The sequence below is a fragment of the Anopheles moucheti genome, chromosome 3 (genome assembly GCF_943734755.1).
Source record: "Anopheles moucheti chromosome 3, idAnoMoucSN_F20_07, whole genome shotgun sequence".
NCBI classification, from domain to species: Eukaryota; Metazoa; Arthropoda; class Insecta; order Diptera; family Culicidae; genus Anopheles; species Anopheles moucheti.
In genome coordinates, this window is record NC_069141.1 from 86059949 (window position 1) to 86078110 (window position 18162).

At 44.8% G+C, this 18162-nt stretch overlaps 1 protein-coding gene across 3 annotated transcripts in view; it reads right to left on the bottom strand.

Annotated features, from left to right (window-relative positions):
• Positions 1 to 1189: 1189 nt before the first annotated feature.
• LOC128305966 (division abnormally delayed protein) overlaps positions 1190 to 18162 on the bottom strand; it is a 117836-nt gene continuing 100863 nt past the window's right edge. For all 3 annotated transcript variants that reach the window (XM_053043618.1, XM_053043616.1, XM_053043615.1), the window contains exons 6-9: positions 4753 to 4937; positions 3266 to 3470; positions 2937 to 3060; positions 1190 to 2814 (exon numbers count right to left, since the gene is read on the bottom strand). In XM_053043618.1, coding sequence (XP_052899578.1) covers positions 2642 to 2814; positions 2937 to 3060; positions 3266 to 3470; positions 4753 to 4937 — 687 coding nt within the window. In that variant the 3' untranslated portion in view covers positions 1190 to 2641. The remainder of the gene's footprint in view (positions 2815 to 2936; positions 3061 to 3265; positions 3471 to 4752; positions 4938 to 18162) is intronic.

Consider the following 18162-nt stretch of genomic DNA (forward strand, 5'->3'; position numbering starts at 1 on the left):
CCCTTTTTCTACGAAATTTTGGACACGGACGCACACGGACCAGACTGCGTTTGATACGTGCCTCTCACCCAGTAAGTAGGCCCCCGGGGGTTAAACAACAAACTACTAACAATAAATTAATTTTCCTGTCCTTAATTTTTGCACAACACCGGATTGTTCATTTTTTGCTATGCATTACTTTTGCTCGCATCTTCGCAACCGTGTTCCACACCCGACTCTCGCTTCTCTTTCGCACAATCACAGATAGTTCAAACAATTGGGTTAGCATTTCCAGCGATATACTTTGTGTTTTCATTTTTGTTTTCGGCGTTATTTGTCTGGTGAACGTCCGTTTCGTTCTGGCAAAACTCTTCCACGGTGATTAGAACTCCCGCAAACATCGCACTATTGCGTAACTATTGCATGAACGTACCCAGAGCACATCAACGCTTAACGACACGTCCGTGCGCACTACTGTACAACGAATCATTCCTCATCATCCATCACAAACATGTCCACACTTACAATTCCTACAAAAAATGTACACTTTTCTTCGCTTCTTTCATCCCTACTTCCGCTACTCTGTCCGAAGGTTGCTACCGATCTTGGCAATAGTTTCGTTGGCCATTGTGCTCTTCATAAAGCTGGGTACACTCTGACCTACCTCCATATGCATCAGCGTTGCATTTTAATTGAAATCGATCTAGCCGTTTCGTGAAAGGAAAAGGGACGAACTTTGCCTTGCGTTTATACCCAGATTAAAAACAAAAACTATTGCTAATAACAGTATGAAATCAACGAAAAAAAAAATAATCAAAACTAATAGACTGAAAATCAACGAAAAAAAAATAATCAAAACGAAAGACTTTTTTAGATGAATATGTTTTGCGGGTTGCATACGTTTAGGCGCACCGCATCGCGCTTCTTAAATTAACCTTACGACGGTTTTGTTATATAGCTTGGTTTACCTTTGATTTTTCACGCAAAGCTGGCACCGGGAGTAATGGTTGAAACTTATCACCCACTCATGTTTTCCATAATATCGGCACAACGATACGGGATGATTCTACAGTTGCTAAATCAAATGGATTTGAGTGGTTAAAGAACGAAACGTGATAAAACTATTAACGGTTCTATTTTTGTTCTGATCGATGTTGTACTAAATCTTCGCTTCCGTGGGCATTGTGAAACGTGGGCATTGTGTGCGAAATTATCCATTTTCTGTCTGTAGAAGAATTTGTTAACTAGTGAAGAGTTTATGCGTAGGTTGCTTTTCATGTGATTCGGGGTTTGCAGAGCTTGTTATACCTATTGAAAAACGGAAAGAAACTCCCTATCACTTTCTACCCTTACTACTTCTTATTCTACGTTGGTTATCCCATTTCATCCATTCCGTACGGTGTCTGTGCTGTTAGTTATTGATTTAAGTTAAATATTTACATAATATTTTCATGCCCGTTCGATTCATCCATCCTTTTATGCTTAACGTTGTGTGTGTGTGTTTGTTTTTTCGTTTCATTTAGTTTGAATTAGTAGAAATAAGATGTTTATATCATGTTTCTAGCATGAGTTTTGTGTGCTTCATTCGTTTCATAATGGTCTAGCTACGATATCGATCGGGGATTTCTTTTTAACGACTATATAAAGTAGACGCCGAGAAGAGACGATAGAGAGAAGGACGAAAAGGAACGCGTCAGAATGATTAGATGACCGCGTTACCCTACGCGCGCAAACCAAATTGATCGCAGTACGGCTCGGGGTCGAATTTTATGGAAACGACTAAATAAATGACAGTGGAAGAATCACGGACTAAATCACTAGAACACCTCGACAACATTGTCCTGCCTGCGCGTGTAGCTGACCGTATGACTTCTGAAATCTTACACTCACAGATACACATACACGCGTACGAGAGATCGTTTCGAACGGGATCTTTCGGTTGAGATTAGCTGAGCAGACGGCCATCAGGCTGCCAGAATACACTAGAACAATTGACTGCCTCCAAAACAGGATGCGGCGGCTGATAATAAAGTAATGCTAGGACTTTGCTGCGGCTGATCCTATGGCTGACGGTTTACAACTTCGTATTTGTTCCAAAGGAGCAAGATTGCTTCGACGATTGCTTCACCTCACTAAGACATTGGAAGCACCTATATATGCTTCCTCCCATAACTTGATAGCTGCCGGAAAGCATAACCACAATGCGACCGTTCATATAAGAAAAGTGCTGTCTGTCCGGATGGTAATATTAAACTTGAAGTAGTAAAATCGATTCTTTTGACATAGCGGATAACATTACGCATCAGTAGCTGATCTGCACCGGGGTAGGAAATACTATGCTTTGACTATTTTGATTGCCTACGTTTAGGCGCTACTGAAACACGCGTTGCACACTGCGTGTGGTTGACGATTCTGTCCGAAATCTGACATGAGAACGTGTGACAGTGTTTGGAAGAAGATCGTGTACGCTACGAGTGGATGTGTGTACGCAGTAGCGTGCCTGCTAAGGGTACAGGGTATGCGTTTAAATTTGTTGTTTGTTTCACTGTAGCACATGCATGCATTCGAAACCACAACACGGTGGGTACCGGAAGTGTGCTTCGGAGGTGTCACCTATCGTGTGCTAACCTTAATTCAAGGAACAGATGCGTCCCCCAGCATTTCAGTGCCTGCTGAACCGATTGTTCAGCAATAGCAGCGGCAGGGACAGGACGAACGTGGACACGGATAGCAAACTCCAGCAGGAGCTGGCCGAGATTCGTTTCGAAGAGCTGATTTCGTTAAAGTTGGGCGTAACATGGCCGGAATCTCTGAATATAGTACGTGGACTGACATCTATGAGAAAAAAAAGCAAATAAGAAAGAACCATAATCAAAAACAATATCGTAGTAAGCAATAAATAAAAGACCAATGAATATAAGCGTGCGTATATCAAAACGCATGTTGTCGATGCTTACCATCTCCGGATCCTGAGGCAAGATCTCCATCCTCATCATCATCGGAGGGATAGGAATCACCTGAACCTTCCGCCATATCGGACTGCATCTTATCGACGTCACTCCTGAAGTTGTTGGATGAATACTGTGAAGTAGAAGTGCATTAAAGGAACAAAATAAAAAGATTAGTGACATCGGTTTTGTCTCTTTAATCTCAACAAAGAGTAAGTCAACTAACAATCTCAGTACACTTAATTTGGAAAGCGAATTTATGGTCTTTTCAAACATTTCGAAACGCCTAAAACTATGCAATCCAGCTAACACCGCTCCTTTCTTTATCTCACACTTACCGCTTTGTTAACGGCTGTCTTCAGATTAATAAGCCGATCGACCAGCGTCTGCATGTGAGGTGATACGGTGGCGCTCGCGTTGTACATCACCTCCGGGTTGTACCGATTGCCGATCGTCATCACCACTTGCTGGGTGTAGTCACTCAGGCTGCTGCCCGTCCAGCAATCCTCATCCGTCGGATGGTAGTCTTCATCTTCGCATAGCCTGAAAGTACAGTCACGATGAAGGGAACATGAGTTTGCGGCCAATTAAAATCTCATCCCGCCGCGAACGTGATCTCGGATAGGGAAACGCGCACGGTTTCCAGGAATTCTACCCCCAAAAAACCCACACATAACTGCACGCTCATATACCTTCGTACCGCTGTGCGCACATCATTAACATTGACACCCACACGTCATCTTTGGGGCGCAGCCGTGCAGCTGTTCAGCTGTCGGCGCGTGATCGCTTCGTGTGTACCGCCGGTACGTTACCAAACAATGGAACACGATTGTTGCATGTCTCTGTCGGCACGCGTGCTCATGTGTGTTTCCTTGCAAACCAAGATTCAAACGCACCACGATTGCAACAGTGCAACGAAAAACGGCCACCAGTCAAAAAAAAAAAAAAAGAAAACCCCACCAAGCCCCGGCCTTTATTTTCTTGTTGATTTTGTTGAAGTGTTGCGCACGCGTGCAATTAATCGAATCGATTGTTTTCTAACAGGGATGCTCCGGTGCCGGTGTTGTACATGGGTGAAGAAGGTCATGGTCTTTTACGCGTCCGCAGGATGGTGGCGGTGGTGGCTGGGTTTTGCACTTCCAGCGGTGAGGATTTCGTTGCAAATTAATGAAACGCATTCGCCGCCTGTCAGCGTGACGTGTCAGTGTTTCATCATGGCGTGTTTCGGTTGCATGCCGTGTTTCGTGTATGCTACCTTCCGTAAACCTTTACAACCATCGATTGGTCCGCTGTGAAAAGACTCCTTTGTAGCAAGCGAAGTCTCTAGGCACAATATAAACAATGCTGATCGCATGGCGTTCCATAAAGTTGCTTTTAACCTTTGTTGTTTTATTGTTGGGGCGCACAACACAAAAATCAATGCGCAAATAAAATGATGTAATTAAAATAATTTCCCAATCTGGCCAGGTTGTAGTAACATACCCTGAAACTTGAGCGCCTGTAGAAGGCAATCAGAAAGTATCGTGCTGAGCTGTCTTGCAGTAACTAGACAACCACTTACAAGCGCAAATGTTATCCTGCTCACATTCAAACAAACAAAAAGCACCCCTCCTAATGCACTGCCATTGCCATTAATACCCAATTATCCCACACCCCCATCTGGAATTGCTTGCAAAGATTGCAATCGGCATGATCTTGGGGGTGGGTGTGGGCGAATGAATAAAAACGCAGCCGCATGTCAACGCGGAAGATCACAATTGGCTTGGGTTGTGAGCTCGACCGTGTGGAATGTTAATTAATATCACGCCCGATCCCAGATACGTACGTCGTAGACAGCTGAATGAAGAGATCCTTGTTCTTGTCGATCGTCATCTCGAACTGGAGCATCTCGCTGATGGGTGCGAGCATCCACTTGCTGGTGCCGGCAAGCGTTTGTGGCGCGTCGTCGTAGGATCCATCGGCCAGATATTCGGAAGGCATCATCGATGGTACTCCACATGCTTGTTCCACCTGGAGGATAAAGAGAAATAGAAGAAAAAGAAGCGTTAGATATTATACATCCATGGGACCACATCATTTACAATCTACCGGAATTGCAGTGTCTCGATGAAGATCGTGTTTCAAAATTATACAATATCGACTGGCAGCCAGTTCAATGCAAATATCACTACCGACCGGAAAGGGGAGTGCTCAGTTGATCGTGGACATCATGGATGTTATACATCAATGGCGCCAAAGGGAGTTTTTTGGAAGTCTTCCTGCTTCGCTGCATGCAGATATGGGTTGCATATTAATATTAATCAATATGCGGAATTAAATTTCGTTATTCAATCGCACAAAGAGTCACCCCGGCCGCGCTCCACTTTGGGCCGGGCATGGCGGTGTATGAAATTAGGATTCGCTAGCGCTGCTTGTTAGATCATCATCCTCGAGGTTTTTGGGCGGTACAGTACCAACAACCCAGACCAGAACAGAAAGATGAGCACCATCCACCGCTGGGACTCACTTTCGCAGTCTTTCGTAGTCTAAAAAGTCATCCAAAATGCATACGCAAATATAAGCACGAACTGCGCCTATACGGCGAAGTGGAGGACGTTTTGAACGAGCATGGAGAGACTGCCCGTTGGTGCATAAATGGAATGCAAATCAACCGACGGGGGTGGGGATCGGACACTTGCGCTGCTGCACCGCCAAACCCGATGCGGCGGGAAGATGCAACACAACGGCAAAGCGGCACGGTGGGTTGAATTATTAGAGTGCTGCTGAATGAAGATTAATGTCACGGGCATGCAGATGAGATTTGGTCTCTTTCTGTGTTGCGGAATTGCGTCGCTTCCGGTGCTGGCTATTTTCACATTTCCACACCATCTCGATGCTGCTCGTATTTAAATCGTGTTGTGTGTCGTACCAGATTTAGTGCATATAACATTCATTCAATTTGGACATCGTTCGCTCAAATGAGCTAATAGCTTGAATGACTTATTTTCGTGCAGAAGTTTCCTGAGCCGCGGGTGCACCGGGAGTAGAACTTCCGGCTTGCACGGATGGCACCGCTACCTCCGTGGCCAGTACGTACCTACAAAAACCCTATACACACAGCCGCCGTCACGATGCGCACGTGCCTGGAATTAAAAATTAAAACTCTCCGCCCAGTGACCATCGACTTCTGGTCGACGCTGTCGTCGAGAGCGTAAGCGCGCGCCCGCGCACACACAACGCGGACACGTCAAAATATAATCTTCTCCAATCCCAATTTTGTTCCTGTATAATTTTTTTTTTTCGCCGTTCAAATCGCCGTTACTGCATTCTTACGTCTCCAGTTTCTGCGTTATCCCCCAATTACTCCAATGCCCGGCGTCCAAAAAAGCGTCTTTCCTCGATGCTTATTGCACGGCTTTCCGGCGTGCAGCGAATTGCTGATGAAGGCTTAAGGAAGCACTCAATCACTGCATCGTTTGTTGCATCGCCAAACACTGTTGAATGAGGGCCCTTCTGTCCCCCCACTCTCTCTCCTTCCAAAATATGAACAAATCCACTGGAGAATCCGATTCCTTTCCGTGCGGCGCGCACGAACGTGAAGGAAACGCGAATACAAGTCGCCCATCTTTCGGTTCGTCAGAGCTCCGTGTTCCGTGTTTAAAAAATTGAAATAATTCCTAGCCTCAGCATCAGCCCGAAACTGCGATCGGGAGGATGGCGATGGAGCTGGGCAAAAGGCACGCAGCAGAGGGAGGCAGGAAAAAACAAAAAACTCGGAACTGGTGTCCGTGGCATCCGTGCTACACGTAGCGATTTTCATGCCCGGTGCAGTACTGCCAGCGTACCGGTTTGGGTTTAGTGTGAACATATAAATCAGATTTATGCTCGGACAAACACGCGGTGGCACGCGTAAACATTGCGCAACCGAACACATAGACGCACGGCTACATGTTTCACATGTTGGTGCGCGCCCGGAATGGCATTCCGCGATGATTGCGCGATATGCGAGAATGATGATTACGAAGGTGATGGATTAAGTGCGTTTGTGTGGAGCAATTGCGTGTGTGATTTATGCTCGCAGTGCCGATGCCCGAGAACATTGTGTTGGCGCGGTGTGTAGGAATTTAGTGGATGGATTAACGCAAAAGGGGGCTGCAATGATGATATGAATTATTTCTGCAATTGGGGCGGTTTTTTTTTATTTTCGTGGGGAACTATGTTTCACTGTCGGTGTACGGATTGACTCCATTCAACCGTCTAAATGTATGTGTCGCCTTTCCGAGGAAAAGTTGGAGGTGTGTATGTTTTTAATGTTGCACTTTGCAAACAGTTTTAATCGCTATGATTGAATCCGGCTCGTGCTCGTGCTGACGTTTCAATCAATCAGAGAGAATGCGGGTTGCAATCAATTTTAGAGGTGGCGAGATTTATACCTTTTTTTTACTGCACTCCGCTTAAAGGGAATTTGATGAGCACTTATCGTGTTTCACTAAAGCAGTACTTTAGTAAGTGTACGCACTCGCATGAGTGGAAAACGGAACGTACCATTAAAGTAAAAAAAGTGCTCCAAACAACAACAAAAAAAAGCATCAACTTTATTGCTTCCACATCCGTTCCCATGCGCCAGACGCCGCGGTCAGATACGGATGTCTCTATTCTGCTGCCCCCCCCCAGTATTAACTCAATCAAGTGCCAAACCATTCACACCCAAAACACAATCTACTGCGTGGTTTATTTTTTCTCTGCTTCTCTGGTTCGATGGTGGTGTTTTCCCCATTAACAACCATTTACGAGATGAGTTTTTCTTGCTGGTGTTGTTGTTGATGTTGTCGTCCTGTTTTTATTCGCCAGTGTGAGGTGTTATTATTCCTATATTCATCCCGGTGGATTGTAGGTGTATGAGGTGTTCAGTTAGTCGTGCCGTGGTAAAGGTAACACTTTCAATTAGCATAAATTAACACCTTTCTGCGTAGAAATGGGAGAGGTAAGTCAGGGAGTTGAGGGGGTACAGTACAATTGTATCTGGGGGTGGTTTGTAAAACGATAGTATTTGCACGCCTAATCTAATCCCATGAGCGATCGTCACTAGCATAGAGAGATAGTGATATTGCAATCAAATCAGATTGCTCTGTAACATATTTATAGGATCGATATTTTTGTGCGATTGAACACTTTGAAATGGTTTCATGAAATCAGACAATTAATTAGAAATAATGGATACGATCAAGATTAGTGTCTAATGCTGTCGCTTAGGTAGAGCTAGATTTTAACTACAAAACACCTCTCAAACATGATATAAAGTGTCGTTTTATCGACTGTGTTAAATTTTTTAAAGTAATTATATGTTTAGCTACTACTGCGGTAAACTTTAAAACAATTGCACTTTACTCTTAATTACACAATTAAATGTTCAATACAAGTTCAAACATTAAGATATTACGAACATTTCTTAAAATTAGTCAAAAAGGTTAACGTTTAGCTATAAACAAATGCGAAAAACCCATGGAACATCTCATGGAATTAATAGTTCAAATTCATCATAAAAATGACAAAAAAGGGCACAGTGGCAAAACAAGGGAATCAATTTGGAATTTCGACTTTTACTCACCGAAATATCATCATAAACCTATACTATGCATCAATATGCGCCACCTGCGTGGTTACAAAGCACCCACCGAGAAGTATTGAATTTTTCCGTGACATTCAATGTGTCACGTCGATGAATGATGCCTTCAAGAAATATGACCCCTTTGTTACTAACGGATGTCTACAGTGGAGGATACCACACCTATAGCAACCATTTTCTGTTGCTTCTGTGCTGCACCAGAGTTGGAGGACTTCCTAACCAATCACTACCAAACTCGGGCTCGGGTGAAGGTGAAATGCAATTTCACAGACATGATGGCGGCGGCCCCTTGTGGAAACGATGCATCCTTCCGTTGCAAACGCTACGAGTTGTCTTTAGAAAATAATAAAAATCAATCACATTCTGAGGTTGGTGGTGTTTCGCTCTACATTTCACCAACCGATTCGAGAGAGGGCCTCAGTACAGGAATTGATTGATGTTCGTTTTCCTCTTAGGCTACACCGATGGGCTTTTTTGGCTTTACCTTAAGCAAATTTTGGCAGTCGCTAGTGACTAGCAACTAGCTTGGAAAACTTAAAACATACTGCGTAATGGAAAGCAAGAATAGATAAATGGATTGCTTTCATAAATCGTTTGATAGTTTCAAGGTGAAGCATTGTTTCCTCTTATTTTTATAGACTTCTAAACTGTGTCTTCTAGAACAAAGCGTTCCATAGCCAGCTGGCGCCGCTTTGCCATGTTAGAAGATTGGGATCTTTTGCACACGTTTTGCATAATCCGTCCCTACAATACCGAATTCCACAGAAAACAACGACTAAAAAAAAAACAGCCACTGCCATAAAAGATCATTAGTATCCAGTTATGTACGGTGACATTATTCCTGTTTTTATTGTCTACCGCGTACCGCGGGTTTGAAGCGCTCTCCGATTCCTATCGGAGAGCTTTGCGATAATTTATGACTTTATTTGATTTTTTGTTGCCTTACAAAGCAGAACCAAGCGCACTGCACACCCGAATGAACCACTGCCAGCTCAACGAACGCTGAACGCTGAATGTAAAATCGTTTGGCCTTTATGAGCGCACCGCCGTACGACTTGGTGCGTCACTGTGGACAGAGTTGTATTTGGGACCCAGTAGGGTGAGAATTTGGAGAAGACCTAGATCAATTTCGGTATCGACCAATAGTGCGACACTCTGAGCTCATCCGAAAAGGTTTTGCGGCGGTGGGTTTCGTATGCGTCATTATAACACGCTCACTAGAACTACTGACTTCTCGGTGATCTTATCGTGGATGATGGGTATAAAAAGTTTATTTCTAAAACAGACGATCGATCGCGTCCATTAATGAGTTGCGGGAGTTGAAAGTGAAAAATGTTGTTCAAATTAATTTTCTCTTTTTTTTTGGTTGATGATCGAGCCAGACGTGGAAAAAAGCCATGGCAAATAAGCAACCGTAAGATCGAAGATCGACTGCGAGCAGTACCAACGGGACCAGATCAAGGTGTAGTCATCGGTGCTGTATTGCGAGTTTGAAAAGTGCTACTGATACCATCAGCAGCAACAAAGAGCGGAGCAAATAAAAAATGTTCGCAAAGAATTCACTTCAAATTGGTTGCAAAAAATAACGTCCTCGGGGAGTTGTTCTGTAGCTCGCTCGAACAGACACTGAGGTATTGGGGTTAATCTGATTTTTGGCCACCAAATCGGTATAGTTCGAACAAGCGACCGAAACCGAACACCGAAACGCTTTCAAGGCGGGAGAAGCGGGGTTGGCGACTTTGATGCATTGCTCGCCCGGGCGTCGGTAAAGTTGAAAAGTGTCACTTCTTATTAATGGCAAAATGGCGAGCCCATCGTTACCGACCGGTGGTTCTACCGCAACCGAGAGGCAACGTGAAAAAATGGAAACGAGATTCATGTTCCTCTCGCTTACCCCATGGTTTAGCGAACATTTCGTCATCCACAAAATTGGGCTACACGTCGGTGGTATTTGCGATTGCCACAGGTTTTTGAATGTCCTGGACAGTGGACCACTACGGCCCATTGTGCCCATGCAGTTCTCCCTTTTCGCAACACCATTCCAAAACGGTCAAATAATGCGATCAGTCATCTCTTTTTTGTTCTCTCCCTTTACCACAACACACACTCATCGCGGCTGATGAATTCCAATCGATTGCCGGCTGGATTGTGCTAGGGACACTTCGAGCGGGCGAGCTTCGTATCGACAAACGACACGGAAAATGACGCATCGTCGAATAGCACCGGCATGAGAGCCACCGGGCAAGATCGAGAACCATTCGTCTTCGTCCTTTTATCTTTGATCTCCTGGAGAAGCTCCCTGCCTCGTACCCACCATTCCTGTCTTCGAGCGGGATCTATTGAAGGTACATTCCACAAACATAACCGGGACAACGTCGGGTCGGGTTTTCGAACTGGGAATCTTGTACGTGCGATCGACGCGCATCATCGTAGCCACCCATACACGCGTAAACACTTCAAGTTCACTCTCTAGGATTAGTTTGGCCTATTAGTTTGGTTACGCGTTCGATCACCGGTTTTTTTGGGGTGATGCTTACTTCTGCATTTTTTGTTTGAATACTCATTAATCATTTTCGTTCCGAAGGAGAGCGATGTTACGGAAGAGCGCAAACGAACCGGAGGCCGGATCAATAGAAAAGCCCGACAGACGCAGCACAGAGCTTATACAGAGCGGTTTTGTTCTTGTACCACAACAATGGACAATGAAATTCTAAGGAATTTCGAGTATGCTTCATCATAGCATTATCGAAGACATGCCTTCACATGCATATCTTGAGCTGTTTGGTAAGGATTTTCATCAGGCAATAAAGTAATGCTTTCGTAATGGTAGCATGTAAGTAGATAAATCCTGCAGGGATTTATTATTGCATTTTATGCTGTCTTATGCGTTTTATCATCTCACGAGTTGGTATGTTACGAAGAACTAACTGTTATAAGTTGACTTCAGTTGATCATCAACCCAGTCTTTATTGGACTAATACATGTGACACATTCACGTCTGAGGAACAGCTTATCCTCCACGATCCAGATTAGCCTCATCTGAGACATTTCTACAGATATTATTCAGGTTGATACCTTTGGATGTACATAAATAAATAAAAAATATTGAAAAGAAAGAATAAAAATCGCTTGTCTGTTGCAATAGTTGGAGAATTTCACACATTTGCTTGATCATCAACCAAACATTCCAATCTAAGCCAAGGTCCCACCATAACCCGTACCAATTCTTCACCATAGAACATTTAGCTTTCATGGATTTTCTTTCTCCTATTTTCTCAGCTATTTCCCACCGCAAGATTGCCTCACATCAGCAAGAATCTCAATTCCCAAGCCATTCGGCACATTATGAATGATAATGCAGTTTTGCTCAAACCCTTGGCTTTTGGGTAAGCAAAGCAGCCCTATTTGACTGTACGTCTGTGTGTGTGAGTGTATGCTGCGCCGAGTCGGAAATGGTGATCATCTTTGTCCCGGGCTGGGTCGTCTTCTTCGGCCACATAAGCCTACAGACCATTACAAACGAGAAACACAGGAAGATCCGATCCGATGACCGGTACAGCAGCACCGCACGGGCATCGATTGTTAAACCTTCAAGCGAACCCTATGATTATCGAAGGTTTTTATTGTTTCCCTTCAGAGCCCAGAAGTCCCGTCCGTTTTATATTGGCGAACGCCGGTGTTGGTCGGTGGTTTGTGTTGTGAGCATGCGGAGGCATCTTCAGCAGCAGCAGCAGCAGCAGCTACAATAATCCGCTACTCTCGTTCTCGTGTGAGACAAACTATCGGGATAGGGCTCGCGCAGCGTAAAAGATGCTGTCTCATTATTTTTAAATTTTCCTCCATCTGTCCTCCGTGCCCCCGAGAATGTTCGGGAGTGTGTCCAGGGTCGAGATTGGGACAGCGCCATCAACCCGACAAAGTCCGATTGCTCGTCATAATTTTCTTGCGCATCCCGCAGGGCACTTCCTCCGTTTTCCTTTCGCGTCCCAGCCGCGACTCTTTCGGAGGACCCATTTAGCGCCGTAAAAGGTACCATCATTTCCGTAATTCCACCCATTCCACCGAGAGCAACGATAAAGATCGGGGATCGTTAGAAAATGACACGGACTCGGACAATGTGAGGATGAGCCCCCTCCTGGGCCGATGACCGGATGTAGCAACCGAACCAGGAATGTGGACGATGTTTTTTTTCCGTGCTTGGTAATTGCCTCTCACTGGGACGCAACACCGTTAGTGCATTAGCTGAACTAGGGCCACGGTTTTTTGGGAGTATCAATTATTTCATTAATAAAACATTGTTTCAAGCTGCGGTTCAGCTTGAAAACCTGAAACAAAACAAAACCGCAAAACTGCAGTGTCATAATAAACACCCAATTTGGGAAGATTGTTTGCTTACTGCTGCGTAAAATAAAACAAACCGAAAGGAACAACCTTGTTGTAAAGGCGATTTTTTAATGCGAAATTTGTGCAACGTATGCCAGAGCAGAGCACACGGAACGCAAAAACGCTGGTGAAAAAATGCTCCTAAAAAAAGAGTGATATAATGTGATAAGCATACAGCAATAACCTGCTAGAGTGGCGGTGAAAATGCCAAAGTATTGCTATTCTGCCTGTCGGTAGGAATGCAACAAATAAGACAAAAAAATGTTGAAGAAATGATTAGTGTGCATAATAAGTTCAGAACACCTCGGGGAAAAGGCTTAAAGCATTTTGCAAAGATAGAAAACAAAACTTCTCCCTCGGGAAGTGGATCAACAAGTGGATAAAGGAATGGAAAAACTATAGATAGGGTACGCATATGAAGTTTCTTTACTCTCTCCCTATCTCTCTACCTCTCTCTCTATCTCTCTACCTCTCTCTCTATCTCTCTACCTCTCTCTCTCTTTCTTTTAATGTAGTTTGGCAGTGTCTTGTCGCCTTCGCTTTCGCACCCCTCCCACAGCGGGCTTGATCGCTTGCGATCTCTGAGCTTGTTGTCGCTGAAATCCGAAAATCAGAAGAAGTGATTCATTGCTAACGTTTCTCACACTTTGCTTCCCAATTTTCCACCGTTTCTCCACGTTCGTCGTGGTACCGCGTCTCGTTTAGCGTGCGTTCCCTTTTCTGTTTCCCTCCATTTCCAAATCATTCCCGTGTGTTTTGTTTCTGCTTTCCTGTTCTGTTTGGGATCGGTCCGCGATCCGGTGAGGCCACGCGGCAGCGCCCATCCCAATTCGAAAAAGCAGGCGAGAGAACGGGCAAGCAAGCCCGAACCGAGTGGCTAAGAATGCCACAGGTCCGGCACGGTAAAAGGAAAATCTTGGCCCGAGTGGAAGATGCCAACTGCAACTGGGCGGCGGAGGGCGGCACGTTGTGCGGTGGATTAAATTCCATTCTTCCTTCTCCCTTTGCAAATGTGTATTCGTTGATCGTACGGTGCTGGAGCGAGGCCCGGGGGGGGGTGGAAGTGCGTTTGGTTTCTTTGGAAATTCTCACGAAATATGATCATTTATCATCACGTGTGTGAGTGTGTGCTGTGAAGCAAAAACGGCACACACAAACTCTTTAGAAGTTGCAAACGAGTCGAGGCTGCACGGATCGTCTGGGGTTGAAAGATGCCGCGCGTTTGTGACTGTGTTGGAGTGCATATTTTTGCAATCGTATCAGATTTAAGGGATGCGCATAAAATCGTTCCGAAAATGTCTGCACAGCGGCCCGGCCTTACGAGCGGAGCATATCATGGTACATTAATATGGGAAAGATTTAAATGACCGTTTTGGGCGACAAGGCACGAACCCGCTATAGCAATATTTTTGGCTTAGTGGTAGCGACTGACGAGAATAAATGTGTTGGATTATATTTTAGCACACCGTTAGCACATCGTATCTGATATGTATCAATTCATTATTCTTAAAATAAGTAAAAGTGTGTAGTTCTATTTTAGGATGCTTATGTTTTTTCCGTCATTGCCATTATCCAATCGAAGGAACCGGAATTGTAATGTTTTTATCATTCTGTAATGTTTTCGTTCTGGAACAAATTTGTGGCAATTAACGCCATGAATTAGCACAAAAGTCTGACATAATCACCCTCAAAAGCGTAACCTCGTGCAATCGCTCAATCAACCATAAACTGCATACTTCATCGTTTGATGGATTAGTCTTCAAAGTAAAAAACATATATCATGACGCAAACGCTTCGTTTACATGTACCACCGGCTGCTAAACTTTGCAAGCGAATGACAACGCACAACATTATACAAAGTCAAAATGGTCAAACGTGAACGATCGCAAAGGCGAGAGAAAAACCGTTTCTGCCAAGTTTCGCTGCTTTTTGGTTGATTAATACTTAAAAGATCAAGTGATCAAGGTGATCCCTAATCTTGCATGCACCAATGTGCACAGCGATCACACAGTGTTGGCGGCCAGTTTCGGGCGGCATGATGCTAATCCTTCTAACTTTTCGCCCTCCACAGTGCCAGCGGCCATGTTTAATGGTACATTTCTCACCCCTTGCAAATTCCTCGCGGGAATAAGATGACCTTTGTCAAGAAACAAATTCAATCACACGTATAATTGATTTTCTGACGGGTCTCATGGACAAAGGGGAAGATGATAAAAAATCCCCCCCCCCCCCCCCCCCCCGAAACGGCACAACTTTACATCGTTACCGCAGCGATCTCGACGCAGGAGGGGGCACCGAAAGTTCAAGGTGAGCTGGTGAGCCATCATCTCACCGAACGACGAGTGGTAGCAAATAAAACCCATCATTAATGTGCAGGAATCGGGAAGAAATTACTGCTCACTCATCGTGCCGATTAAGCAATGTGCCATCTTTCGCGCATTAAAGGATGCAAAAGCTGATGCGCAATTCCACAAATCACAGACCGATTAGTGCAACCGTTTATTAAGTTCGTAGCTCATTGTGGGTAATTATTATGCCCCGCATGGTTTCACTGTCCCAAGACGCACGGTGGGCCTGCAATCAAACAATCATAAGTCACAGACAGGACACTTATGGGCCGGGTGGTTATGCGCTCACGCACATCCGCGGCATCCGTGCAATGTTGTAACACATCGTCTGGAGTGTGCAGTCGAGGTGTGCAAATTGATCCGAGGAACTGTGAACATAAAGCATTTTTTGCTGCGCATCAAGGCTATGTGCGTGTGAGCCACCTTTTTTTTGCGGGAACAGCAAAAAAAAAAAAACAAAACGCACCATGCAACACACACATCCCACAAAAAAGGGGTAAGTTTTGGGAAGTGCAGAAACTGACCGATAAAACAGCGATAAAGAAAGAAAGAGAATTAGCGGCGGCCGACGGTCGCTGCAAAAGGTGAGCGTTTCGTGGGTAAACCCTACACCGCTGCCAAAAGAGCATAAACCGGTGGGATTCCAGGATTCCCAAAAACTATGCCGGATGTACACAAACGGTAGACACCGGGGTCCAGAGACCCACGTGAAATGCTTTCGCACAACAAATGTTTTCTTTTTCTTATGCGGGATTTTGCTTCTTCCCCGCCTTTACATATGCCCTTAAAATGTGCAACGCCAACCCGGGAGTAGTGTGTGTATTGCCCAAAATGTGGGACCATGGCACGCGGAACGCATCCAACCGGGTCGGAATCGACAACAGCACATCTTCGACGGGGCACAGGGCGTGGAAGAGGGATGTGGATAGAGCCGCTGGAAAACGGCCACACTAGGAGTTGTGCCGGGGTGGTCAAATCCCGATCCCGCGGGAAGAATGTTGAAAGATCAGGAAGAACTCACTAGCAAGACTCGCAAGAAAACATCCTCTCCGGTAACAAGGAATACCGAGGATGAAGTTGACTGTGTTGGGTGTAAAGGTGCTCCCCCAGTGTGTGTGTGTGTCCTTTTGTCAGCCAGCCCGATCCTTGCTGTCTTACCATTGAAAGGAAGAATGTGCATTGCAATTGTTTCTGTTCTGCTCGCTCGTTTCGTTTTGTTCTGTCATCCCACACCGGCACAGGGGCTTGACCGCCATCCAGTAACGCGCGACAAACAGAGAGAACCGATAGCGGGTCCCACTTCAAACCGGGAACGACCCTTTTACCACACAAGCATTAATGTTTAGCCTACCGAACCTTTAGAACCAACGCGGCACAACCCGGCTACATATCGGGATGGATGGAAAATAAATAATAAAATGATTCGAAAACGTTCCAAAACGGGCCACACCGGGAACACCGGAGGGGCGGAGGGGCTGGGTGTGTGTTTCCATTTCAGAGGGATGGGGGGTATGCATCATGCAATCCCGCAACATTTCCGATGGTCCCAGTGGCAGCTTGCCTATTCTTTACCGATGTGTGTATGTTTTTTTCCTCTCTCTTTCTTAGCAAACAACTCATCCACGAGTAGGACATTGCGTCTGACGCTTGAAGGAAACGGGGAAAGGCTACCCATCGAGCGCGGGTTCATAAAACGGTTCACTTTGTTATGGTAGCTCTCGTATAGAAGTCTTCGGATGTTGATTCTACTAATTCGAGAGTGTTGAACATGATACAGGTTTGGCAGCTCCGGTTTGTCTCTACCTGTTCCACCAGACAGACCGTAGGGCAATTCTCTGTCTCTGGTCATTCTGGCGAATGAATTTTAAAGAACAAACTCAATCTGCATACTTTAACAGTATTGGTGGATAACCAAAAAAAAAAAAAACAGATGATTTCATTGACTTCAGTTTTAAGGAGACATTAAGCTGATTATTATTTGACAATGCTATTAGAATGATATGTTGCAGTTAAAGAATGTGAGGCTGCTTGCATCAGCTGTCGGGTACAGGTCACCGAATATAAAACAGGGGTTAAAGAGGGTTGAGGAAACTGAAATATCTAAATTCCAGCAAAAAAATGATGAACTACCTGATTCGAAAAGCTACGCCAGTTCAGGACTTTAATGGAGTGTAACCAGAACGATTAGGAGTCTTAGCTTATGATTGAGCTTAAAGTGGGTTTCATTCTAACGCATCTTCTAACCGCTCAAATATTTAACAAATGTAAATTTTTTATCGTTCCGCATGCGTTACCATCCATGTAACTCGCAAGTAGCGTGCGTGTACCGCAACCCCCATCTGTTACGGTCGTGCAAATGGAAATTCATTCCTCCCGGGGGCCCATGACTTCGCGTAATGAAACGTGTAAGCGAAGATTACAGCATCGTTAATGGCATATTTCGAATAGATGTGCTCTGCCGTGCCGTTGCCGTGAAAGCCATCAATGAAAACGATACCGTGGTTTGTTGTGGTATGTGTGGGAATGTGAATGAAGCCCGAATGTGTGGCATAGAAGCGTATCGGGATGGGCGCCAATCTTGCTGCTGTTGCTGCCGAATATTGAACGAGAGTCAAAGAAATGAAGATTCGATCATGCAAGAGAAGCGAAATGTATACGTACAGGGATGGCCAGAACCAACAGAACGAACAAGAACGAAACGAAAAGCATTTTGGAATGTTTGAGACAGTTCGGAACTGGACGGCATGGTAAGAAAAGGGCCAACGAAAAGAAAAGAACAAAAACCCCGAGTTAAATACAAAACAAGATTCGCAACTTCAAACATAAAGCTATAAGAAAAATGGCAACACATAGCATAGGAATGAAGCAACTAAAAACAAAACAACAAAAGATATGCAGC